At 47.0% G+C, this 27,931-nt stretch overlaps 1 protein-coding gene across 1 annotated transcript; it reads left to right on the top strand.

Moving 5' to 3' along the window:
• Positions 1-614: 614 nt before the first annotated feature.
• On the top strand, positions 615-27,704 carry LOC311597772 (uncharacterized protein). Its single transcript, XM_084782127.1, has 27 exons — positions 615-662; positions 805-900; positions 1,015-1,174; positions 1,264-1,426; positions 2,142-2,321; positions 3,808-3,982; positions 5,010-5,125; positions 5,686-5,811; positions 6,059-6,294; positions 6,446-6,567; positions 7,131-7,358; positions 7,898-8,233; positions 8,615-8,995; positions 10,092-10,262; positions 10,676-10,833; positions 12,163-12,300; positions 12,942-13,059; positions 13,286-13,470; positions 13,646-13,771; positions 13,908-14,085; positions 15,096-15,218; positions 17,462-17,610; positions 18,236-18,322; positions 20,117-20,263; positions 20,660-20,857; positions 25,159-25,278; positions 27,193-27,704. The coding sequence occupies exons 3-27, from the start codon at positions 1,083-1,085 to the stop codon at positions 27,196-27,198; spliced, it is 4,059 nt and encodes a 1,352-aa protein (XP_084638253.1). The 5' UTR covers positions 615-662; positions 805-900; positions 1,015-1,082; the 3' UTR covers positions 27,199-27,704.
• The last annotated feature ends 227 nt before the right edge of the window (positions 27,705-27,931 follow it).

Genomic DNA, 27,931 nt, shown 5'->3' with positions numbered 1-27,931 from the left:
AGGTACAGTATCCTGGAGTCCAAGCCTACACGGAGTCATAGTATAACTGCCTTCAAAGATGGACAGCGTGGGGGATAACTGCATCAACGGGCCCAGAGGTCACCGTTCACAGCTCCCATCGTATTGAAACTGCTCTATATATAAGGTTCCAAAGCAAGAGAAAAGGTCCATTTGGCAGTTTCATTTCCTCTCGTAATCTGATTAAAGATGCAGCGGTTGTTGTGTGTGTGCTAGGCAGAAAGTCCAGGAGACCATGCTCCAACTCTGATCCATCCTTCCATCCCTCCATCCTTCCAGTCACACGGGGCTCCACACCTCCCTACCACGTGTGTCATTCTCGGTGTCTTCAGGGAGGAGCTAATACTTCCTACTTAAAACCCTCTCATCCTCGTTTCTAGGCTGTTTACCTCCTAGACAGGCCTCCCTCGCCTCGCGCTGTGGGTCACCCCTGCAACTTGAACCAAGGGGCAAAGTCTATCCCTCTGTATGTGATCAAGGTGAATGGTAAGAGAGCTAGTTGGGAAGAGGCCACGAGGACACCAAGACTCAGGACCACGCATGCGTAAACCTAATCTGTTGCATGGCGCATGCTCTTGCCCTCCAGCAGAAGTAGGGGAGCGGCAGGCAGTACGTACCTAAGAAGGTCTCCCTGAGAACTACAAGTGAGCGTTGGTTCCTCCATGTTCTAGAGGGTAGACTTTTATAATGCACAAACCAGGCCTTCCCGGCTTTAGATCATAACCCTGTAGTGGGAAGTCTCTCACTCCAGCGCCCACAGGGACAAAGCTTTCTGTTTTGGTCTAGAGCATGGCTTCCATGGCCTGACTAGACCAGGCCCTGAGCTTTTGCACCTACTGGGCCTGCCTCTCGTGCATCCCAGGCACTCAGACCAGGAGCCAGGTGAGTCTCTTAGCCTCCCCATAGGCTCTCTGCCCCATCCTGACCCTTTGCCAAGATATAGGTCAGCGGCATCTGAGAGCAGCTACTGTGCCTCATGCTCAAAATCTTTCCTAGGGAAGTTAAGAGAAGAAGGTCAAGCCTACCCTTGGTCCCTGCGCCTCAATGCCACACACTCTGAAGACATGTCAGGTATCCAGAACCCCATAGTCTGCCTCCAAACCAATGACACACTGGCTTTCCTGGTGACTCGTGAGCATTATCCGGAATATGACCTGTGAGTAGCCATCGTGGACCTATACCATGAAGGTCGCACATCTGCCACCACCTCCGAAAGGTAGCATGCCCCACTCTCTCTATGCCCAGGGGCCACTTCTACAACACCATGCAACAGTTTGACTGGGGACGCTTCAGAGCCCTGGCGGAGGAGTCCCAGGTTGCTGAGCAAAGCTCCCGCCTCTTCCTGCAACAGTTCCAGCTACCTGGGGTCTATGTCTTCCGTCTGAACAGCAACCGACATCGGAAGATGGTTTGTCTGTGACCGTCTGCCTCATTTAACACTTCATTCACCATTTCTCTTCTCTTAAAAAAAAAAAACAAAAAGCCAAACCAAACAAACAAAAAAATTGCCTCAAAACCAACCAGATAAATCTCCAATAACAGAGAGGCCAAATCTGGCATCATCAAACTTACAGGCTCTCATAATCCTAAGAGATGGTTCTGGGGTCACCAAGCTCCCATCATAGTAGCCCAACATATGATGTGTTAGGAGGAGAGATCTGTGAGGATGGATGTTCGGGTGTGTGTAAACATGGTGGGTGACTGGTTTAGGGTCTTGGTTTGTCTCTCACAACCTTCCATTTGATCTGCCGTTCTTTCATCCTTGCATATGCTAAGTCAATCTACATAGTGACTCATCCTTAGGAACCACGCTCTATGCCACTGTGCATCAGGGTGCCTTGTCTATGTCACACAAGGGATTTAGTATCTCGTCCTGTGAGACAGAGACCTTCTAAGAGTCCTGTGGGCCAATCCCAAGGCCTTCACCCACCTCCATCTATACGGAGCGTCATCTGACATGAAGGAATTCCCCCAGGAAAACCCAACTTCTGCCCACCAGCCCCAAGGCTGAATAGTTATCTGGACCGGGTGCTTGATATTGACATGTCTGGGTTACCTCTCTGTCCCTTGCCAGTCTCTGGCAAATGTTGGCACAAAGACTGACTAGACTTCTTTCCACCCAGTACCTCCGCACTCTCCCACTGGGGGGCCGGTGCTTTGCGGATGGGCCCTTTGCCTCCACAACGCCCAGGAATCTTATCCAGACTGGCATTGCCAAGATCCCCAAGCCGGTGAAGAGGCCTCAGTGGCCAGGAGTCCTGGGGGGGATGCTGTTTCTTCTGGGGCTCTGCCTGCTTCTGTTGGTGAGTAAAGCTTCCTAATAGCATCTTGCCAGCCCCTCCCCCTTCCAACCGTGCTTGTAAGAAGCATTTTAATATTGATGAGACACAGATGGAGGAGTGAGCAGAGGCCTCGGCCTTCAGTACCATGCGTAACAGTAGAGGGAATATAGACAAGAAAGGAATACGGCAGATCTGTAGTAAAGCAGATACATGGGTCCCTGGAGGCAGGGCTGACCATTCTCTCTGGGAAGTCAGGATACACTTTCCAGGAGATGTGATCCCTGAAATAGACATAGAAGAGCTCTTCCCCCACCCCCACCGTGCTAATAAGTGGGTCAGCACATCAAGAGAAAGAAGTATGTTTTTCAAAGAAACAGTAACAAAGAGAGTACAGTCAATGCAATCAACTACCAGCAAAAACCAGCAAAAAAAGGGATGGAAAGATAGTTTAGTAGGCTAAGTGTCCGCTTTGCAAGCATGGAGGCCTGAATTTGATCCCCAGCCCTCATGTAAAATTGAGTGCATGGTGTCACATGCTTGTAACCCCAGCTTTGGGGAGATGAAGACAAATGCATCCCTGCAGCTTGTTGGCCAGCAAGCCTAGCCAAATCAGCAAGCCCCAGGTCCCAGTTAAAGACCCTGTCTCATAAAACAAGGTGGATAGCAGGTGAGGAACAACACCTGAAGTTGACTCTGGCCTCCATATACATGCACACATATACACACATGCATTCACACACACACACACACACACACACACACACACACATACAGACACACACATACACACATACAGACACACACACACACAAATAGCAATGAATTGAATTCATACTGAACAAGCACAGTCTTTTTCTCATCATTATTCTCTAAACAACATAGCATAGCAACTAATTACAATGTATTTATATTGCATTAGGTAATACACATAAATGTAATGATCTGAGACATATCACAGGGTGTGTATGAGTTATGAACAATAATATGTCATCTGATATAAAAGACTTAAGCATCTGTGGGGTTTGACACCCACAGGAGGTCCTAGAACTAATTCCTACGGATACCAAGAGATGACAGTATTAGCAGCAAAGTTTCAAAGACGTGAAACACCAGTCTTTGGCCCTGGGGATCAAATATGAGTCCTACGGCTGGAGCTTAGGCTCTGAGGCCAGGGATAAGGCAAGAAAGTTTATCTTTTTATCTCACTTGTGGCTAAGAAGACTATGAAATTTAGGCTTTGTCTTCTAGGCATCAGATAAGAATTTTGAGCAAATGAGAACCTTTGAGATGACCCTCACGTGTGATAAGTAATAGCGTAAGGGTAGGGAAGGGTTAAGGGCAGGCTACAGGGAACAGGGCCTTTCCTGGAGTGAAAGCAAAAGATGTTTTCTCCCAAAAGAAGATACTCCCAAGCCATATCCACATGGGGAACTCTCCCTTTAAATTCTCCAGAAAGGCTACCTCTCCACTTCCTCCTTCCTGACACCCCATGCTGTGTGCCCTGTAGACCCAATGTAAGTGCCTCAGCTGGGCTCGGAAGGCTGCTCCACCCCCCATCTTCAGGACTCACCAGCAAGGATATAACCTCCATGTCTACATCTCCCCAAGAACTGCGGTGACATCTCTGAAGAGAGGCCAATCACACCAAGGCTGTGAGGTCCTCAGAGTTGAAGGGAGTCATGGTGAGTGACAAGCTTGAGGTAGAATCCAAGAGCTGAGCCCCAAATCCAACTGACAAGCCTCTGCCACCTTTCATCTCCCTGGATTATTCTTCTCTCAATTCCTGCCATCATTCATTCACTTGTTTTCTCAGAAAACATTTATTAAGTGGCTACTGTATACAGATGTTGCTAAATACTAGGAATACAGTGTAGACTTGGAAAGAGACATCAAAGCACAAATTTGTCAAGGGAAAAGTAATATAATCATGTAAAAAAAATACTCAAACTAAGAAAAGAGGGATGAATGTGAATGTCACCATTGTCTGACGTGCGGATCCATCCCACCTTGTATTCCCTATATTCCAAAAGAAATTAGGCGACAGAGATTGGTGAAGGAAACAGAATTGTTTTTAGTTTGTCCCAATCACAGAGAGAAAGAATCTTATTTCTACCCACCGAGCCTGTGGCCGTAGCACAGTTTTTAGACTTCATAAGACAACAGCCAGAAGATATTTAGACGTAGATGTGAGATGGTTGACTGGGTCTTTTCTTGGAGAGAAGGCTACTTGGCCCCAAGCTGCTTCCATCATCTCTGTACTCAGCAGAGACCGTCTTTACTCTCAGCCTGGAGGGTTTGTTTTATTTTTACAAGTTACGTTGTTCCACCAACCAGAGGGTTTGTTATATTTTTACAAGTAACATTGTTCCACCAACTAGAAGAACAAGTTGCAAAGAGCATTGTACATCCCACTGAAGCTCCCCCTTCCAACTGTTGCCACTCAAGGTTCAATCAGAGAGCAGGGCTAGAACCTCAACCCGCGGACCAATTCCCAGCAGTGGGGAGAGTAGTCAGTGGTCTTCTGATTCCACAGGCTGGGATCAGGCACAGCACTCTGCATTTCTGTCAAGTTTCGCAGAAACACTAGTGGTCCACACAAGGATCATGCCTTTAGTAGACAGACTGAAGATGCTGAGGACCTGTAAGAAGATGCATGGGAGATGTGTATAGGTCTGCACGGGGGTGGTAGTCATACTTCTGTCCCCACAGGTGAGGCCTGGGAGGACCTGGTAGACCTAGAGTGGTTTGACACAGAGGCCTTCTATGGGATCTTGCATCGGCAGTCTTTGACAGTGACAGCCAACCTCAGCCAAACCAAGGAGGAGGTAACCGGAAGCCCCCAAAGGTGCTTCTGCTCAAGGCTGGCAGAAACAAAAGGCGCCAGAGATGGGCTTATTGGTGGAGGTGCATGGGACACTGAGCCTTAAGAAGTCTGGGGCAAAGGAAAGTAGGAAAGATAGAAAACGTCCAATTAGGTTAGAACTGATTTTCAGGAGCTTATAGCCTAATAGACAAGAAAGGGATAGCCTAATAGGCATACCAAGGCCAAACCAGGGGGCCTCATCTTAGGTTCCTATCCCTGGTCTTCAGGAAATAAGTCAACACACTAGAAGTCTAAGTATCAAAACTGGGCCAGAATCTGGGGGTGTAGCTCAGTGACCGCATCTGTCTGGCATGTTGGGTGCACTAGGTTTGAGTCCCAGCACTGGCTTGGGGTCTTGAGGGGAGAGCATTACTCTTGCCAGCCATATCCATTTCTTGCAAGAGTCTTCAGAGGTGGGTTCTCCGGCGTCTCTCTAGATATTGGCAGCAGAGGGCACTCTAAGCTTACAGGAAAACGCTGGCGGCCCTAGGGTGGCTTTCAGGATTATACCATCTCTTTCAGCTCAAAGTCCTCTTCCTCAAACTTCTGAATGAAGCCAGTTCCCTCAGGGGGCTGTGGGGTGCTCAGCGTTGCACCTCCGCCTCCACTAGCCAGATTCCGGGGAGCATCCAGAGAAAGCAACAAGAGGTTGGACTTTGAATTCATACCTTTCCCATCCAGCCCCTGTGCCCCGCCCCCCTTCTCAGTCCCCAGGCTCTGTTCCTTAGCAGCCTACCACCCAGGCCACCTGGACTCCTGAGAACCCCTCACTTCCTCTCCTGCTCCTGCCCTGAGAACTCTGAGTTCCAAAGGAAGCCTGATGAAAAGTCCACAAAGTTGCTGTCCCTGGTGGCTGGAGTTCTGAGGTAAACAGACCAATGTGTCTTTGACCCAGGATGCTGAGGCAGCCGCCCTGGCCGCAGAGGAAGAGTGTCGGCAGAGGCAAAACTTGGCCCGTGAGTATGCAGCAAGCCTTAGTCACCAACTGGAGCTCCTTCATCGAGACCTCTGTGCCAGGCAGGACCAGTGGGCCTCCTTCTGCTCAGCATTAATGGAAGCTCAGTGGTTGCTGAAGGCACCTGCAAGCTCTAGCCCAGAGAAGTCTTCTCAGCCTGGCCAGAGCCCCAAAGGGTATGTACCTGGTTAACCTGAGTCAGGCTATAGAATACAAATAAGGGAAGAAGAGCATATGGGCTTCTGGAAGTAGCCACACTAAAGTGGCCTTTTCTCATCTCTCCTTATGTGCACTCTAACCAGCCTGCCATATTGTGTGTCTCTGCAGGCTGGCTTCACAGCTGGACACTCTGCTGGGCCGCTTGTCCCACACCATGCTGCAAGAAGGCCACCGCTTGAAGGCCTGGGGCTTCCTGGGCACTGGCACAGGGGCAGAGCTGCTACAAGCGGGTAAGCCCTACTTGGCCTCATCTAAGGCCTGTGGAAAACTAGTCCTTGCATTCGGGATGACAGGTACCACAAAAACTCGAGTTCTATCCCTAAGGCACCTGCAGAAGCAGGGGCGGAGCAGATTGCAAAACAAGTGGGAGACCCTGGGGTTGAGGGTTCCTGTTCAGTGGCCCCACACCAAAGAAGAGGGAAGCTCAGCAGTAGGGAGGACAGAGAAGGAAGCCACTGCAAGTGACAGCTTTGCGGGCTGTGTGGCACTTCTTGAAAATAAGAGCCGGGCAGATAAATGGATTTGAAAAAAAGTCAGGTTTTCTGGAAAAGATGCCCTGTAAAAGCATAATGGCTTCTGAGCCTTCCCGACCCCAGCTCACTACCCACAAGCATCCCGCCTAGGACCCTCACCCCACCTGCAATCTGAGGATATTGCGATGGTGAAGCCCAGTGCTGTGCTGAGGGGGAAGGGGAGGAGTTCTTGCTAACTTCTTCCTGTCACCAACTAAGACTCCCAGCCTTCCCTAATCACCTCAGGAGAGGCCCAGCAGGCAGCCTTTCCTTTCCTGCAGCCTCAGTGGGTCCTCAAGAGGGTGCTGATGACATCATTGTGAGTCCTGTCACCAAGTTAATGATCCCTGGACCCAACTGCATGATGCTCCCAGCCAGTGGCCACATAGGGCCCGTACCCCCTGGCTACTTTATCCACCCTGACACTGGGCGTGTGCTACCTGAGACTGGAAACCTGGGATATGATCTGCTGAACACAACACTGATACCCATTACTGACTCTAATGCTGGTAAGGCCCTGGCCCACTAACCAACCCCGACTTTACCTTGAGCTCCAGAGATAGATAGAACAAGGCTTCCTGGGGACCTCAGCAATGAATGCCCAGGGACCACAGCACAGGCAGCAGGGCTCTGTCCTTGGACAGGGGTCTTGTTGACCAGCAAACTAGTAAACACCTCCTCCTTCACCCCACCTTACTATTTCCACTGGATTTGAGGTGGCACACGCCTTTACTCCAGCACTTGAGAGGCAGAGGCAGATGGATCTCTTGTGAGTTTGAGGCCAGCCTGGTCTACATAGTGAGTTCAAGGGTAGACAGGGCTATACAGAGAAACTCGGTCAGAAGGAGGAGGAGGAGGAGGGGGAGAGGAGAAGTGGGAGGGGGAGAGGGGAGAGGGGCGGAAGAGAGGTAGTGGTACAGAGAGTTGTTCAATGAATGAGAGCAGGTTTCACAGTTCCTCTCATGGGCGGGAGAGGGGGAGGAGGCAGAGTCTGGCAGGTGCGGGGGGGGGGGGATGGGGTACCAACACGCCCTGTCTCCCTATCCAGGAGGCATCCGAACGTCAGAGGCCGCTGTTCTCCCCTACGTGCCTTACCCAACCAGTCCCGGCACTGGTTGCCCTCCAGCCAGCCACCTGCCCAGCCTACAGCCAAGAAGAGCATCCCAGCTGGGGGCTCTCATGTCTGACCCCATCACAGGCATTGAGGTGCCTGCGCTTGCTGTGACTCTTCACCCGCACACAAGGCAGTGGCTCACTCTCGGAGGAACGTACCGCAATCCTCTCACCAAGACGCTGGCCCCTTTGGAGTTGGGGGGACCCATGGAGGACCCAGTCACGGGAGGCATCGTGCCAATCCTAGGCATCGGGCTGGATGAAGACACAGGTCTCCTGGCAGCCTTCAATGCCTATATACCCTGTTGTCCCTGCCTGGCCTGGCTGTCCAGTGTCTCCTACCCTCCTGTCTTCCTCATGCTCTGGTCAGGCTGCAAACGATGCCCCATCCTCTCTTTCCACCACTCTGCCTCTGTCCCCAACCTTCCCTCTCCTCAGCTTCCCTCTTCCTTCTGCATCGCTATTGCTGCCCCCGCAAGGTAATTTGACAGTAAAACCCAAGAGAGCATCTCCTCCTGCCAGTACCATGTACTCCCCCTTTTTTTGCCCTTGCCCTCACGTTTGCCCTTGCCCTCCTTCTTCCCTGTGCCTTGCATGTTGATGCAACCGCGGGTCTCTTTCCCACCTAACCCTCCAGGTGTCTTGCTTCCAGGCCAGGTGTTTGCAGTGGGAGGCTTGCGAGATGCCACAGGGAACCTCTTGCTGCCTGGCGACAGCTTTGTGGAGCCACTGAGCGGGAAGACGGTCCGGCTCCTGGGAGCTTCCCAACAGTCAGGCCAGACAGTACCCCACACTGGAGGGTCACAGGCCCTGCTGGATGCCAATGTCTTGGTGGCCCAGAGGCAAGTGATTGTGATGCTGCGGCACTGTCAGGAGACTCCAGGCTCCAGGGCACAAGGACTTCTGGAGTCTGCCATAAAGGACATGAGGCAAGCGCTGGCTTTGAGCCTGCATCACATCCTCCAGCAGGCTCGGAGGCTGGAGAGACAGTTGGAGGCAGCACGTGACGTTGAAGCCAGTGGTGGCCGTCTAGGTATGTACCGTTCTGCAAAGGCCCTGAAATGGCTCCATGTTTCAGTTGCTCTCTGCACAGAGCAGGACCTCCGCTCCTCTGGCCTTGCACATGTGTGACCAAAGTAAGAGACCAGATCGGGACCGAACTCTGCAAGTGGCTTTAGGCTGCATTCCTCTTCTGTTCTCCTAATAACACCATTGAGTCCTATACTTTATAAAATGGGCAGTCTTGTTATCTCATAAGGTTCCCAGGCACACAACCAGTGTGACACCCATTTTTCACAGGATCCTGAAGTCCAGGGAGTTGAGTGACTTGCCCAACAAGGGTTCCCCAGCTAGTCAGCAACAGAGTCAAGCCCAAGGCCAGGATCCCCTAAGCCTTCAGCGCGCTTCTCACTGTTAGCCCTGTAACAGGCTTCCCACCTAGAAACTCAGGAAGGGCACTCGCCTTGCTGTTCCACCTCTTCCCTACAACCCTGATGCAGGGGGCAAAAAGCAGGAAAAGGAAGTAAGAGTGGCATCTTCCTGGAGCTCATTTCACATCTCACATCTTGCTCTTTCTAGAAGCTTCCATCTGCCCATGGTGTCTCACACACACAGACACACACACACACACACAGACACACACACACACAAAAGATACTGGGTTCTGGGTTAGAACTGACTAGACTTTGAAGACCTATCCTTTAACACTTTAACCCTGGGCAGGTTGTTAACCTCTGGGACACCGTTTTTCCATCTTTAAAATGAGGATCAAAATTGCAATGCATCACAGACTTAGTGAGAGGACCAAATAAAATATAATGCAGACGGAATTCTTAGCTCAAATTCTGACGCCTAGTGGATAGCTTCTCAGAAATAGGCGTTCCCATCCAAACCTACCCCACTTCTCAGGGTGGCCTGGAAAGCTTTCTCAGCTTCTCAAGACACCTGGCACCATTCAGGCCATTTAACTATTATCATGTCTTCCCTTATGAATTCAAAATGCCACCTTGGGCCCAGAGGAAACATAAGCCATGTTTGTACAGCAGCCTCTCTGGTCAGGGTGAGGCACTTGGAGCCTGGAAACACCTCGGGTGACTTTGCCTAACCAGCTCTTCTGCTCCTAATATTAGGAATCATGTACTATCCAGGGACAGAGCTCTGGGTCCCGGCCCTGTACGGAATGGAAATCCCAGACCCTGAAGGTTCTGGGCTCATGGTGCCCATCCTGGGCATGCAGCAAGATAGGAATTCTGGTACAACCACACCCCTGGCAGGCACCATGGAGGATGCTGCTGGTAAAGGTGAAAGGCAACTTCGAACTCCTAAAGCTCCAGAGGATCAGGAATGTAGCTTAGTCCCTGGTGGAGAAGGCCGCGCAAAGCTCAGAAGAGGCAGCCCTGATCCCCTGGCACAAGCTGGGGGTTGGGGGTGGGGATGGGGGACAGATTCTGATGACACTCCTAGAACAGACCCCAAAATAAGACACCAGAGGTCTCAGAGCGACAAACCTACAGATTGTGGATCTTTCCTGGAAGCTCTGTGTCCTTTCAAACATAAGCACTATAGAAGCCATCCACCCACCTACAGCCACACACTCCGGCCTGGAGCTCTGAGAAAGGTTAAACGGAGGTCCCGGGCTTCTTCCGGTGAGTGGGCTTCCTCCCTTCCCCTTCATCTGGTTACTAAAGCCAGTGGTGGCTCTGGTGTCCCACAGGTCTTGTTCCGATCTCCATTGGGGCTCAAGCCATCGATCCCTTAACTGGGGAGCCCGGTCCTGTCATTGGTGCTCAAATGGACCCCTCTACTGGAGTGGTGGTGCCTGTAGTACAGGTGCTGGAGGCCTTGCCACGAGGAGTGAGGGACCCTGATCTGGTATGTACGAGGGCGGGGCTTATTCTGTTCGACCACCGGTTGAGAGCCCTTCTAGGTTCCAGGCAACGTGTGAGGGGTGGAGAAGCAAGGCAATTAAGCTTCTCTCCCTGGGGAACTGGTCCAAGCCCTAATTAGAGGTGATGAAGATGCTAAGTGAGCTCAGAGGAGGGGCCCTGTAATAATATAGAGGAGAGTTCAAGGAAGGCTTATCAAAAGACGTAATGCTTGGGCTAAAACTTGGAGATTGGCGTCAGGGAAAGCCACCCCAGCCTCAGGACAGCAGGGCGAACAAAGACAGCAAACGTGAGACCATGAATGTTCCAGAAGGAGGAGGAGGGAGGGAGGAAGGAAGCAGAGTAGCCAGTAAGGAAGGCGGAAAATAAATCTCGAGCAACCTGTGTGCTCAGAGGCTAAGCCGTGGACTAGGAAAGCCATGTGACTTAAGGAAAATACATAGGTATTACACCTGTGAGTACATAGGTAATAGCCTAAGGTAATTATTTTTTTTTTAACCTTTTAAATTTGAAAAATGTGGAATAGAAGAAAAAGTATGAATAAGCCCCACTACATTTTTAAATTATATAAATGAAGCAGCAAAAGGCCCTTTCTCCAACAAACTCTGTGCCCACTGTCAATGCCCCTACAGAGATACGACTGGCCTCACTCCCAGTCTCAACCACCAACTGCAGCCACTGGTAACAGGTTGTCACATCTCCTCCCAGACATTTTTATGCTTATGTATAATCAGCATTCTAGAAATTTCCCTCTGGCCAATGTGCAAAGTGTGGATGGAATAGGGCCAGGCCAGAGCTGGAAGCCCTGTCAGGAGGTTGCGGCAGTAAGTTCAGACGTTGGCAGATTTCCATCAAAATAAAAGTGATTTAGCGTCTTACCACACATTCTAAGCCCAGTTACAGTTTCAGACACTAAGATGAATAGGTGGTAAAAAGGCTTCATGACAGAAACCAGGAAAATTAAATTTGAGTCCCAACATGGCCGTTCACAAATTAATCAGTGTGAAGGAGCCCGGCTGGGGCTTCGAGGTGGTAACCATTCTCCGCCATCTTTAACCACCTTCCCTTTGTTTTCCCAAGAGAAACAGTGGAGCAGAAGCACAGGGACTCCACAGAGACTAGATATCAGACAGAGGGAGAGACTAGGCAGCTGGAAAGAGCTATGGGGTTGTTTTTCCATCTCCAACCAAATCAACTACCTCATCGAGTCAGGCATGGTCAGGGCATCTAGAAAAGCCTTGGAGTCTGCAGCCAAGTCATGGGGCCCGTGGGTGTTTAGAAAAACCTGAACGGTCTGGTCTGGCCATTGCCGCAGAACCTCTTGGAGCAGGAACGAAGGGTCCGCCAGCAGTTCTGGCAGCTTCAGGAGCAAGAAGAACAACGGCTCGCACACCACTTGTGGCACCTGAGCCAGGAGCTCCACTGCCACCCAGGCCATGAAACCAGGCTGGAGGTAAGGCCTCATGAGCCACCGCAGCGTCCCCACTCCTCTCTCAAATCCATACTAGTTCCTCTTTTCATGTCCACAGCCCTCCTTTCCCTACTAGCCACAAGAATGGAATCCATCATCTCAGGGCAGACACTGGTCTCTATCTTAGTTACTTTCCTATTGCTGTGACAAAACGCCATGGCCAAGGCAACTTATGAAAGAAGATGCTTAACTGGCCTTGTGGTTTCAGAGGGTCAGGGTCCGTGATGACAGAGTGAAGGCAGAGGGAAAAGGACGGCTGAGCGCTCGCAACTTGATCTGCAAGTAGGAGGCACTGAGAGCACACCAGGAGTGGCATGAGTCTTTTAAAACCTCAAAGCTCCAGGACACACCTCTTCCAACAAGGCCACACCTCCTAATCTTTCTCAAACAGTTCTGCCAATGGGGAGACCAACCCATTCAAATAGATGAGTCTGTGAGGGGGGGAGGGGAATCATTCTCATTCAAAGCACCACAGTCCCCAAACTCACCTGGGCACTAGATCTCAGTCACCCCTAAGTCCCTCAGCTGTGTGAAAATAGCGTGGAGGCTGGCATGAGGTGACCCAGCTTAGAGCCCTGCCTTCCCTCCTCAGCTCAGCCCTTTGTACTTTCTGTCCAATGTAGCTGGGGGCTGCTGAGGAGGCCTGTGCAGCCCTGGAGGCCTGCTACCTGCAAGAGACAGAGCGGCGAGCTAGAGCCTTGAGCGCGTTCAGCAGCCCAGAATGGTGCTTGCTTTCTCGAGGTGGGTAACAGGTCCTACTAGCGGTGCCTTTATCCAGCACTGCCAGGGAGCCCAGGGAGTCCAGGGAGTCCCTTCACCACCTGTGCCTGAGCCTCTCTTCCCAGAGCCCCAATAGATCCTGGCTCATACCTGGCAGGCTCACTGGCTCAAATCCGCTGTTGTCTTTTCACCTCTCCTGCTGTGCTGGTAGCTGTTGCTATGTGGCCTTTCTCTTTGCCCTTTGCAGCAGATAGAAAAGAGCGGGAAGAGGAGGTGCAAGTGGTGCTGGGCATGCGGAAGCTCCTGCACAGTTTAGCACAGGCCTCAGAAAAACTCAGGCAAGCGTCCATCAGGTTGCAGGGCCAGGAGGAGGAGATGTGGCTACGGCAGAGTAAGGATCAGAGCCCGGGAGTCTGGAATCATCACAGGCAGGTGAGGCCTGCGGCTGGCAAGTCGGCCCTGTGGGATAAGGAGACTCTATAACATCAAGGTTCTTCGAGGCCATATAGCATTCAGAGGGCTGGTGGAAGCAAAGAACCCTGGGTAGGCAAAGAGGAGCAAATAGGAAAGCCCATTTAAATTTGGCGTGACGTTTCCTCTCTTCTAGGTAGTGCAGCATCTCTCCAAAGAGTTTCAGGTGGTGCTGAGGAACAGACAGAACTTCCTGGGTAGGGCTCTCGGTCAACTTGAGTACCATCGGGAGCTCAGCCGTCTCCAGCTCTTGCATATCCAGGTACTGACCCCTCTGCACTTGGCCCCGAAAAAAATCCGAATTTCCATCTTTGTCAGGGGCTCGCTCCACAGAGAAACTGTGGGCTTATGAGAATGGGGTCTCCGAACATGGACCTCAGCTTCAGCTTTCATCCTAGGTTATAGCCTCAGGAACTCCTGCCTGTTTGGAGAATTACCCTGGGGACAGATTCTATGGCACAGTCATCACTCCTCTCGGGAAGCAGGCTGCTGTCGGCCACAGGCTGGTCCCTTTCCTGAAGGGCATCACTGCAATGCTCACGGAGAGTCAAGGCCGTCATCTAGGGCCAGGAGCAGGTAAGGCTGGTTGCTTGCCCACCTTCCTCTTCTTCTGAGAACCCTGACCGTGCTTTAATGCTCCCAATGCTGCAAGTAGGGCTTCTGGGACCACAGCAGCAGGCCACAGTGGGTTGCTTAGGAAAGACAGAGAGAAACATGAAATATTAGTTATCTATTACTGCATTTAAAAACTACCTCAACATATCAAAGCTTAAAAATAAAAAATCTCTTTTAAGTGTATCGTTTCTGTGGGTCAGAATCTGGGTAAGTTTTACCTGGTGCCTCCGGCTCAGGGTTTCATGCAGGCTGCAATCTAGTTACTGGGCAGGGCTGCAGAGTGTCAAGGCTTGACCTGGGGGAGATTCACCTCCATACTCACTCTTGAGATACTGGCAGACTTCCCGCCTTCACTGGCCGTCAGCCAAAAATATCAATACCCTGACCACAGAGACTCGATAGTGCAATGCACAGCCTGCAGCTGCTTCCCTCAGAGCACGTGAGCAGGAGAGTAAGAGAAAGCCAGCGAGATGGGAGGTGGTGATATAGGCCTGGGCATTCATCTGAGAAGTGGCACTCCATCACTTGCCCTGTTTCATTCAGTTGAAGTGAATCACTAAACCCAGCCCACACTCAAGGCGAGGAAATCACACAAGAGTTAACGCACATGGTGGAGATCACTGAGGCCATCTTAGAGGCTGTCTGTCATAGAGAAGAGGGAGGGAGGGAAAAGAGGGGAGAAAGGCGGGGGAAGAGAGAAGAAAGCCAGCTGTACTGGGGATTAACCTAGGCTCTTGCACATGTCAGACAAGCACCCTACCACTGACCTACATCTCCAGCCTGTTTTCCCCCATCTTTTATTTTAAGAGAAGGTTTTAACTGAATTGTGCAGACTAGCCTTAAATTCATTCTGTAGCCTCCCTGTCTCTGCCTCCCAAGCAGCTAGGATTATAGGCCTGAATGACCAGACATGATTTTATGTTCTTCTTTTACTTTGGCTGCATTACCATACTTTACTCACTCAAATTCAGAGGCAGACAAAGTTGACAACACCTGGACCCCACCATTATTCTCCATCATGAAGAAAATAGACAGCTGGTCCCAAGACCCCAGAGAAATAGATGAGTTGCAAGGACAGATACATCTCAGACCAGGTAACCTGCTTTCCCTTGAAAATTATTATGATGCACCCAAGGTGAATGATGGCGCAACCTCCAAGCCTCAAAACTGAGAATCCAAGGAGTAAGAATGCTGCCTCAACAGTCAGCCTCTCCTCCGTCCCTACCCTACTCAGACCCCCAAGGGGCTTTCCCATATAAATTATAGCAGGTAGGAATCAAAGCACCATTGCATGATAACTAGTCAATCCTTAGAAGAAAACCCCTAAAGGTAGTCTACCTTCCAACCAAATGCTGAGTCTAAATGTGATAGTTAACCAACATGGTAAAAGGGAGTTCATGGGGAATGTAAGATACAGGGGTAAAAACAGGGGAGCCTATCTACCACAGACAGAACTCTGCCTTAAAAGGGCCCAGCTTGGATGCAGGCAGAGTCAACCACCAAACTCTGCCAAGACAGGGTCAGCAAGTTCTCAATAGTTGCTGCCTCACAAATATGTCTGTCAGATATATTGGGCCAGAAGGCTGAAGATGATACTCCAATGTTATAGAGGGTTTTGGGTGACTGTTCAGGCAGCAAACTGTATCTGTCATCTTCTCATTTGGAAAGCTGCTAACTTGCTTTCCTGGCATACTCAGGTAATCAAGTTTACTCCTTCTCAAGTCTCTGATAAGGTTGAAGACCAGATAGTTTAGTTTTACAGTTAAGCTTATTTGTTTAGGGGTTAAGATGTTTTCAGGTCTAGATAGATGTTTTAACTTGATAATAATGATGAGATATGATAGATATTGATTTACATTCAGAATTTTAGATGCACTAAGATAGGAAAAATGTTTTCTTCAAGGTGCCAAATACAAATAGCCAAAACATTAAGAATGTAACATTTATATAATTCCTGATTGTGTTATGATTCTTCTTTCTGTAAGTAGTTTATTGTATATATGTGTAATAATATAAGGGTGTATGTTAAAAAAATTTTAATAAAAAAATCAGGGGAGCTAAAATAAAGTATTTTGCCCCATAAAAAGAACACCCAGATCACTTTGCTAATGTGGGGCAATTTACAATGTCACATGCTGCTCTGAACCTATGGCAACTCATTTACAACAACCTGGAAAAGCAAATATTACTATTCACTTTGTAGGTAAGGAAACTGAGGCTTCTGTATAGGCCAAGCAAGAAAGTAGTCAAAGATCCATTTGATAATGTGTAGCTCAGCCAACATGCAGGGAGCCTTTTCCCAGGGTCTCACTCTCAACCTGCTTCCTATAAAAACTCCCCAGTTCTATGAGGCAGTGCCAAAAGAGATGCAGACAGCAGACTCGGGTGAGGACACAGCAAAGCAGATCTGTGTGCATCAGAAAAGCTTGGATAGGCTTGTAAGAGAACAAGATCTGCCTCCTAGCTTGAGGATTTAAAAGAAAGAAAGAAAAAAAAGCTTTGAACTCAAGTTGAAGCTCTTGGCTGGCAAAGCTTAAATTATATAGTGCTGGGCCTTGCCAGGAAACTTTTACTGATTCTGGAGGCTGATCAATCTGATTAATACCTTTGGTAGAACTTACAAGAAATATGGGCAGAAATATGGACCCTCGTACGAGGATTCCCCTCTCCAGCCATTGTAAAAGCATTCCTATGCATACTGACTTGTTTGCCCCCGCCTTCCCCCCAGAAAACCTAACTCTGATTCTAGTGTTCATTTCTTATATAACCAAGAGAAGCAATACTCGAAGAAGTATGCAACTCTCTTGGGGCCTTACACAGCCTGTGCACAGACACAGGTTTTCTTACTTGAGGTTCTGTTTTCCTTATTCCCCGTTGCTGCCCCATTTCTCCTCTTGAGAACAGAACAATAGAAGTGTCTAAAGTCCCGGTTAGATAAACACCCACTTAGAGCAATGATCTAAAGGTTCATTACAGACGGTTTTATAGATGAACAAAAACCTGAATGTATCCAACATTACCAAGTGTTTTTTTTTTTTTTTGTATGCCAGACACTATTCTGAGTATAGCACATTTAGTGATCCAAACTTTAAAATAGAGAAAAACTGCGGCCGTATCTTTTCTGTGCCTCCTTCTAGATGAATAGAGAAGCCTGACGCACAGGCTTCACTGGGTGATAGACAGATGAATAGATGGACAGATGGATGGATGGATGTTTGCATGGATGGAGCTAAACAGTTTTCTAAGTTGTCGTGTTATTATTGCTGTTGACATATCACTGCCATATTTTTTTTTAAAAATCAGTGAAATCATTACTTATTTGTATTGATTTCCTCAGGCCCAAAAAGCTCTTTGAAGGATCTCCTGAAGACTCAGGCAATGCAGGAAGATGTGGTACCTGTGCACGCCACTCACCTTTCTGCCTGGGAGTTTGTGGTTTACCAGTATGGCCTCTCCATCCTGCACCTCCTCACTCCCCAGCTCCAGGTTAAGTCTGTTCCTATCAGTCGCCCAAGACGCTGTGGAGGTCAAGGTAGCCAGTGAATTCTCTCCAGGAAGACGCCCCTGCTGCAGGGAGCGCCTCTCTTAAGGCACCTAACGGGAGTGTGTCAGCAATCTAAAACTGAACCTTTTGAATGATATTAACCATGTGCATAAATGAACCAAACACTGTCTAGATGCCAAAAAAAAAAAAAAAAGAAGAAGGTTGATAATGTTCATGAGGTAAACTTGATTGTCTCAAAGCCCTGTGACCCCAGTACGATTTTAATTCCCATTATCAAATCGAGAGGGGAAAGATAGAGAGTGATTGAGTCGACTTTACCTATGATCGTAGCCAGGCAAACAGAGCCAGGGTTGGAGTCCAGTCTAGGAGAAGTAGAGGGTTGAAATGACCGTTGTTGTTTATACCAACAACAATTGGTATAATCACAGAAAAGCAGCTAAAAACTTCAGTTTTCTATAGTGCATTCTGATTCTACTTTCCCCGAATGTGCTTACATTTTAAATGGATGTCCCAGTGTATTTATCTCCCGCTATGCTTGGTGATATGTAGCCGAGGATAACTTTTTAGCAAAAGGTGGGTTTTCATTTTGCTTGGCATTTCTTACAGGCTCCAGAAACCAACCTACAGATTGCCTCTCCTCTGCCGGCCATGGAAGTCTCCGGAAATGCCTTCCAAGGTTCCTTCTTCTATCAGGTGATGCAAATTCATCCCCAGATATGGCCTATTAAATTCTGGGCTCTGGTCAAGACACACAGAAGCAAAAACAAACAAACAAAAAACAAAAAAACAAAAACTAATTTTATAAACCATTTTTCTCCCTCAAATCCTAGTGAATTTTATTCCCCTCTGAGGGAGGAAAAGCCATTTAACTAAAACATGACAAATGGCACCGAGTAAGAGCTCTTCTAATCAGCAAAGTGAAATGTCCTGGCCGGTACCCAGAGAAACGTAATGGCCTTGTGCCCATTAATGGGTCTCTGCCATTGTACAGCTGGCATTTCCAAGCTGGCATTTCCCGTAAAGAGTCATGGTTCCAGCTTCAGGGTATCTCTTCCTACAGAGATGGCCCTATGTTTTTCTTGCCTCAGTAGCTCCTTAAGTACATAGAGTGGAAGTCCCTTCCTGGTAGCTCTTAGCTGATGATGAGCTTTAAACACTGATGACAGCCCGCTCCCAACCCATTCTAAAGGAGGGACAGCAAGCCAATATGGCCAAGAAACAAGTTTAAACTTGATTAGTTGTGGATCATCGGGGGTTTTAATAGGAACCCTCAAAATAAATAATGCTCATACAGGGTACCCTTGAAGCATTGCTTCATTTGAACTTCAAAGAAACTATGGACACAGGAAGAATTTAGTTCCATTTTATTAATGGGGCTGGGAGGTGGGAAGGTGGGGGAGCCAGGGTTCTCACAGGAAAGGCGCCAGCCCTCAGGTGCCTTACTCGTAGTGTACTGTTTTCAGTTTCAGCAACCTACAGGATAGGCACTGCCTATCTCCATTTCATAACTGGATAGTGGAGGGGGCCCTAGGGGTGTTACATAACTGTCTAAGTGTTGGCAAGAGCAGAGACTCGAGGTCTGGTATATATGACACACATATTTATATCACATACATACTCCTAATGCACAGCTAGTCCAAGGTGCAGCTCTCACCATCTTAAGCTTTCCCATGTCAACCTACTGCCTCCTGGAAGGATGGATGAGGATGTCGTCTGAGATAGCTTGCCTCACACATGATTTGAGAACCCAATTACAATAAAAGCAAAAGGACAAACCCTAAGATCCTCCGAGGCAGTTAGTTAGTCCCTATCTGTAATCTCTGGACTGCCTACGTCGCCTGCTTAGGGGGCTTGACGGAAATGCAAACGCCATCCACAGCTCACAGACTCAGACATTCTGGAATGGACTCTAACAATAACACCATCTCTCTTACAACTCCTATTCAACCTGAAGCTGGAAAAGCATTGCTCAAGGAAAGCGCTGCTTAGATAGCACTGGGAAGAGATGGAGAAGTCACTGGTTCCGAATTTCTAGTACCTTGCTTTCTGTAAAATAGCAGTACTGTGAGGGACTGAAGAGATGGGTGGCTGAGATGGCTCAGTGGGTGAGTGTGCTTGTCACCAAGCCACATAGCCTGAGTTTGATCCCCAGAAGAAAACTGACTCCCTCAAGTTGTGACTTCCACATGCATTCACACACACATACACACACACACACACACACACACACACACACACACACGTTGGGAGGGAGTGGGAAGGGAAGGGAAGGGAGGGGGAAAGAAGTAAGGAGAACGGGATGGAGATAAGTAAATGTAAAAAAAAAATTCGGAGAAAGTGGGCAAAAAAATTTTTTTGCAAAGTTGAACTAGAACAAATTGTCCTCATATCTGAAGCTTCCCTGCAGTAAACTTTGATTAAACCCAAGGAATCTTGCTTTAGGAAACAAGGTTGACACGCCTGTGCTTGGGCATCTTTCCCATGCAGAGCACTGAAAACACCCTGTTTGTTGAGAGAGAGTGTTTGGCATCTGTGGGAGGTTTTCTTCTGCTGTTGATCCACTGCCTGGCCCACATCACTATCGGGGACTTCAATCACGACTCCAATCCCAGATTTCTGGAGTCATTTTATAAGGTAGTTATGATGTGTACAGAACTTCTCTTTCTCTGTGACTCAAACATCATTCCCCAGGACAATAGATGCTGTAAGCTTTGCAATATTTTGGATCTATTGGAGACCCATCAGTGGCCTTTGGCTCCCACTGACTAACTGGGGAAAGGCTTTTTCTGGTCAAACTTCCTGTGATACAATGTGGCAGAATGCATGCTCCGCTTGAGAGGCAGACAAACTCTGAGAACAGCCTCACAGTTTTGTGATGGCAACACTGTTAATGCATAAAGCTCACCAGAATTGTTAGGGAAAGGGTGGGTGAAGATTGTCTTAAGCCCCATTTTCCTTTCAACCATCAAAAGCTTTAAATAGCAGTTACTCCAAAGTCACACTGACTAGTCCTTTCTGTTGCTTGACCAGGGCCTGAGAGCTTACTTCAAGGAAGCATTCTCTACTACATTGCAAAGGTCTATAGTTCCCTGGGACAATAAACTTGACCAAAGCCTAAGTGCTATTCTGTTGAAAGAGCAGCCCATCTCTGAAAGAGAAAGAGATCTCCTCTCTAAACTCATGGAAAGGAGGCCTGAGCCTTGCTTGTCAAGAGAGTCATCAGAAAAGGTAATTAACTTGATCTTGTATATCACATGGTCTTAGTTACAAATCAACCCCTTCACAAAGAAAAGGCCTTGGTGCCTGGCCCATTCAGACATTTCCAACACTTCCTTGAGTTGTCACCACCCTTTATCAATAAATAATCAGAAATCTATTGTAACCTCATTGTGACTCAGACTAAATACAAGTGAGAGATTATCCCACACTTATCAAAATATAACGTGCTGGTTTCTATGCAAACTTGACTATGGTCTTATTGATATGCTATTATTAAGAGCCTTTATATTATCCTATAGTTCTTCTACAATTAAACATAAAAGATCCTGGAGATACAAAATAGCCCAGCCTTCAACTCCTCCTCCACAAAGAACCAAGGAAATAGGTATATTGTTGCAACAGCACAAAAGGAGAAATAGTATCTCAGGCATCTGCCACTATGGCTCCATAGTGTGGAGAGTCTCACCAACTCTGTCAGTGTTGATGTTGGCAACTGTAGCTACAGGATAGTGTCCTGTCTCTCCCAGGCCAGCAGCCTACTTAAATAAGTCATCTGAAATATGCATAGTAACCCTTCTTTGAACACATTCGGTTTCTGTTGCTATAATATACACCAACTCTTTCAACACATTTGGTTTCTATAATATACACCAACTCAGGAAAGGAAAAGTAAGTTTTATTTAGCTTATATGTTATAGTGCATTGTCAAGGGAAAATGAGGCAGAAACTCAAGCAGGAACCTGGAGATCAGAAATAAAACAGACACCATGGAGGGATGCTTCTTACTGGTTTGCTTTCATGCTTACAGTCTGCTAGCTTTCTGGGTATTTGTTTGTACACAGAGTTTCTCAGTGTAGCTTTGGCTGTCCTTGAACTAGCTCTGAAGACCAGGCTGTCCTCAAACCCACAGAGATCCACCTGCCTTTGCCTCCCAAATACTGGGATTAAAGGAGTGTGCAACCACTGCAGGCTTCAGCTACTTTTCTTATGTATCTCAGGCCTACCTGCCCAGGGATGGCATGGCCCACAGTGGGCTGGGCACTCCTACGTCAGTTAGTGAGCAAGAACATGTCTGACAGACATGCTCACAGGCCCAATCTCATGGAAACAATTCCCTCTTCTCAGGGGTGTCAAGTTGATAACCAAAATTAACCATCCTAAGTCTACCCTGGTCAACCTGGCACATACATTTAACACTGTGAAACTGTAACACATCCTTTCTTGGTTGGCCCCCAAAACTCATGCTCATATCATAAAATACAGTACAACTTTAAAAGGCCTCTCAGTCTTTGAATTTTTTTCAATACTTTGAAAGTCTCAGATCTCTTTTAAAAACCCAAAGTCTCTTGACTGTGCACTGCTGTAAAATCCAAAATAGGTCACACACTTTCTTATTTCAAGAGAAAGGAACCAGGGCGTAATTACAATCAGATCGAAGCTATTTGGTTGGATGCCCTGCACTGTAGGGGGGCAGTGGTATGACACGGGGAAATGGAGATGTCACCAATTTAGAACCATATCAGTGCACTCAACATCTAAGGCCAAAGATGTGGCCAGCTACAAGTAGACATGTGCCAGGACAGAACTAAAGACGGACATCTTCCGCTCCTTCACATTGCATGGAACTCAGGCCCCTGCTAGTGTTAAGCAGGGAAGCAACACTGTGGTTCACGCTGATGGCCTCGCCACCTTAGCAGGGGGTTTAAGCAGCTCTCTGGCTCTGCCATTAAGAGTAGGGTAGAGCAGGTGAGCACAGCTCTAACTACCTCCTTGCCAGCAGCAAACACAGGCAAAAAAAAGGGGGGGGGGGGGGCAGAAAAGTTTTCCCTAGTCTCATTCATGGTCCCATTGCCAAGAATGTGTTAATGCCAAGCATGCATCATCATTAGCAAAAAGAAATGATGGTAGTTCCAGCTGCCACTCTACCTGTAGATTTCCCACTGCTGCCCAGCCCCTACATCTTGTCCGACTAGACACTGCTGTCAGGAGAGAGTGTTAACAGCACAGATCCCACCATCGCCTCTCTCCGTGAGTGGTTTGAGCCAGCATTTCTGACCGCTCCAAGCACCAGGTGCTTCAGGCCTCTCATCACTTCTTAAGCCACAGTGCTGGACACAGGCCCTCATAAGGAGTAGAGCTAGCAACAACAATGCGCAAAGACTCCAATCATCCAATAGGAGCCCACCACCCACATTGTAATATAACCATACAGCAAACACCCCGTATCCAGAGGGCAAACCACATCTGCTGCTATCTACACCAGAGCTCCCTAAATCACTCATATTCCCTCCTCTTGCAGAGCCTGCAGAGAGAGTCGGCAGGTCTCTGATTCTACCAACGCTGACACTATGTAATGCCATTAAGAATGGTCAAAGACGCTGCAGGAAGACTACACTGAGTATCTACTGCTTTGTACCAGAGCCAGGCAGAATATCATAGCATGCTGCAGAGACTGCTTACTTAAGAACAGGAAGGACCAGGGCCAGGCATACCTTTTCAAAGGCATGCTTCCAGAGACCCACTTCCTCCAAGGGGCCCAGCCTTTCACAATTCCATCAGCTCCCAACAATCTACTCACATTTTGAAACAACCACTGGATCCAACCAATGGTTTGGTCAGAGGCTTATGATACTTTTGCCTCTAGGACTGTCCTCGGACACACCCAGACTAGTGTTTGACTGATGATGCCTTTGGCACTTCTCAATCCAGTCACGTTGCCCACAGAACTCTGTCCTAACCCAGCTCCTGTAGATCAGAGGGCAGTCAGTTCTCTGTCCCTGTCTCTCAGCAGCGTTTACCCATCTGCTCACCTTCTCCTCTTCCATACACTTCTTCACTCAGCTCCCAGGGTGTCGTCGTCGTCTTCTGGTTTCCCTCCGGTGCTTCTGTCTCCTTTCTGGTACTTTCTCTTCTCTCTGACCTCTCAAAATTAGAGGTCATATGGATATATTCAGTTCCTGACTCTCTAACTCAACTCACAGATCAAGTTGATCACTGATTACATCCTCCTATATGGCTATGAAGTATCACTCAGCATGTCCAAGACCCAACTATCTTAGCTTTCCAAGTGCGGTCCACCTAAAAGCGTGGTCATCTTGGTTGACAGCAACTCTATTCTTCAGGTTTTTCAGCCCAAAGCCTTCACAACAACTTCCCTTTGCACCGTACAGCTGCACAGTCTACTCACCCGGACAGTCCTGTTTGTTCTGCCTTCAGAACATATTAGGGAACATGAATACTACTGCTGCCGCTTAGTGCCAGCTACCACTGTCTCCTGTCTGGATCTCTTGATTGTCCAGCCGTCTGGCTATCAGTCAGCCTTCCCAGGATGGCCTTTGACTCTCCAGTTTATTCTCATAAAGAAAAGTGATCTTTTAGAAGAAAAGTCATATCTTCTCAAAATCACTTTGTGACTTCCCATTTGATTTTAAATAAATGGGTGGAGCCAAGCCGCCTCGTTCTCCTCACCTACCAATCTGTGCCCACTTCTTTTACTCAACTCCAAACATGCAGTGTACACTGCTTTTTAAAGGTCCTCTCTGCTTGTAATGTTCTTCCCACTATAGCAATGCTTCTTTAACAGGACTGATTTTTGTCCCCCCGACCCCAGGACATTTAGCAGTGTCAGAGACATTGTTTTGATGCTGTGACTCAGAAGAAGGGATTGCTACTGAAAATCGTGGGTAGAGAATAAGGATGGTGCTTTTAGAAAACACGGGAAAGCTCACACAACAAAGAGACTATCCATCCCAAAATATCAGGTGGAATTGAGTTTTAGAAGCCCTAGTCCAAGGAGTTAGAATACTAGCTCCCTCACCTCCTCTGCCTTTGCTCAAAAGTCAGCCTCGATACAGCCAGCCCTAACCGTGCTATCTTAAATTTTGCAACTTTTTCTACTCCTTCCCACTTTCTTTACTCTGTCCTAGTTTGGTTTGTCCTCTATTACTTTCCAAATTTTTCCTGGTCGTACCTTTTTACTGTTTTTCCTCCTCTGCTACAGTATGAGCTACATGAGAACAAGGCTATTAGTTGGTTTTATTTTCTGAGGTAGCCCATCTACTAGACTTTGGATGCACTTACTGTCTAATATATTTCTGTTGAATCTGAAGCTACATACTGACATTACCCAATCTGCCAGAGTTAACTATATGAGGGGCAGTAGAAACATTTATTACATGCCTGTCATGTGTCAAATTCTATGCTAGGAATGTTAGGGGCACTGGCTTATTAAGTTCACATTTGGATTAGTAGATCCAAGCGTACTTAAAATAATAGAAGGATATTAATGCTTTACTTCATGGTCTCTACAGTATATTAAGAAAAACAAAGATCTTCTCCTCTTCACTAATTTGGAGCATTTTCTAAAAAGCATCCTTTCTGCGGAGCAACAAATCTTAACATCAAGAGCTGGATTCAGCGGCAAAGAGAAGGTCAGATGCCATGCCTAATGGGTAACCAACAGCCTTAGAATCTTATTTTGCTATATGTACTAAATGTGCTGGGGTGTGTTTGGGGCCATGTTTATGAGTGGACATAATAGCAGAAAAACTGATTGAGAATTAATAGTGGTGTGGTTTTAAGTACATTATTACTTAAAGAACTTTTTCAGTACCTTAGATTCTAGGGATAGAAAGGACCCAAAAGATCATATAATTTATTCCTCTGCCCTTATGCAGGATAAATAGTCACTATAGAGAAAGCAACCTGAGTATAGCTTGACCAATGGAAGAAAGAAACAAATAGCTAGAACTTGGGTTCACTGCCTTCTTGATCAGCTGCTACTGATCTGTAAGGAGCTATTTTTAGTCATAGATATTTAAAATATGGCCTTGCACATGCTGGGCTGGTGCTCTGCCCCTGAGCCATAGCCCCAATCCAAAATGTTGGGTCTTTAAAAGTCAACAATTACCAAAATTATAAATTACCAAATTAATATTTTGTAATATCTATAAAAATAGTAGCAAAGAGAGGACACCAACGTCTGTCTTCATTTCCCTTATGTAGGGTAGTGACCTATATGTCAAAACCAGGATCAGAAGCTAGCTATGTGCAGAAATAACTGGCTCCAGTCCTGGCTTTAATTCACTTTATTTAAAATATCTCTAACACCTGAGATGAAGACCACTTTTATAATTTTGTTAAGGTGTTAACACAACTTTAAAAGAAAACAAATTGTATTTATGGATGAATCACATAAGCATATAGTTTGGGGTGTACATATAGCATAACAGGGGCTGTTTGCCACGGAGCAGAGGGGGGAGGAAATCACTAGTGTTTTTACTTCGACTAAAAGAATTATACCTTATAGCTTATCTATAAGAACTGTCTGGTACTGGCACCCAGACTGACCTTGCAGAGCATTTTGAATCCCCCAGCCACCTGTGCCCCCAAGAGAACCACCATCCTAACTTAACACAGCATTGTGTGTGTCCATGAAACTGACAGAGCAAACACAAAGCTTCTGCTATTCAGCTTTGAGATTCATCCACATTAAGGCAAATAGCCATAACTGGGTTCTCTTTGCTGTGTTCTAATGTGTGGACTTACTCATTCCACTATTGATCTGTATGTGGGTATTTTCCAGTTAGGAATTACTATCATTTGACCATATGTGATCAAGTAAGGTTAGTTAAGAGACCTAAAAGGAGAAATTCTGGGCCTCAGAAATGGCTTTTTTTAAAAAAATAATTTTATTCTTTGAAAGTTTTATACATTTACTCTACACCAATATATCTGTCCACCACTACCTCCCTCCAACTCCTCCACCTCATCTCCCTCCCTCCCAACTTCATGTCTTTTTTATTTTTTTAATTAATAATGCTCAATCCAATAGAGCTGCTTATATGCACATGTGTGACAGGAGCAACTTACCAGTGGTCACATACCCCAAGGGAGGGTGACCTCCTTCAGCACCCATCAACTGCAGATATCTCCAGGACAGGGGTTGGGGGGTGGGTCGGGTAGGGAGTGACTCTTTATGCCTTTAGTAAATACTAACTAGAATTCCAAAGTGATACCCTATGTACTGTGTAGCTATGTATGCTAGAGCAGGGGAGCTCTGCATCTTTCTCATCATCAACACTTAGTATTTTACATCTCTGATAGTTTATCCATTCTTCTGGGTGTGTAGTAGTATATGGCAGTTTGAATTTTCATTTCATAATAACCACTTAGACTCAGCAACTTTCAAGTGTGAATATTCAAATGTTTGACAATCTTTTGTAAAGAAGCCTTTGGCTGTCTTGCCCATTTCCTGCTGAGTTGCCTAGTACTGATTTCTAGAGATTATTTTCATAACTTTATGAACCTTTTAAAAAGTAACTTTTTTTCTGTTTTATTTTTAGCTCTAAAAAGGAAAGTGGTGATCACATTTTATCCAGCATGAAAAAAAAAATATATGTAACATCTGATAAAATGTATATTTGAAAATATCTGTCTATGCATGCATAGATCATACAAATATATAATATAGTATCTGCCACAGAAGAAGTGAACTTGCTTTTTTTCATGTGACTGAAAGAATTATACATGGTGTCTTATTTGTTAAAATGCTGACTGAGCTCTTCCTGAAAGAGTAAAATCTGTACCACTGGGTAACAGGAAGTAGACAGATATGCGGAGACTCTGAGGACTTAAGAACTGTGTGACTGAGCAAATCCTCTGAGGGGCTTGGCTTAGACACCCCAGTCAGTAAACTATCATCTGAAGCTGAAGTTTCCAGGGTGAATTAAAGATCAGGAAAGATACCACCAGTATATGAAATGATTGCAAGAAAACTCTGAAATACAGACTCCAAATAAAAAACCTGCTGACATTACAAATCCAGTGGCTGGAATTCAAGCCTTCGCTCATTCTGATATTTTTCTTTATTGAACTTCATGATGAATAGCAGAGGTGGGGGTTTGGCTTGCGGGGGTGGGGGGCAGGTGTTGGCTTTTGGTTTTGGTTTGTTTTAATGTAGCAACTGTTAAAGAGCATCCTCAGCAATGGAAGGAAGGCAGACTAGGAAAAAATTAAAACGTCATGCAATAAGGCTAGAGCTGTAGTTCAGAGGCAAGGCATCCATGAGGTCCTAAGTTCAAT

Source organism: Acomys minous, assembly GCF_964271855.1.
Source record: "Acomys minous genome assembly, chromosome: 5".
Lineage (NCBI taxonomy): Eukaryota > Metazoa > Chordata > Mammalia > Rodentia > Muridae > Acomys > Acomys minous.
This window is presented reverse-complemented; position numbering and strand designations above follow the sequence as displayed.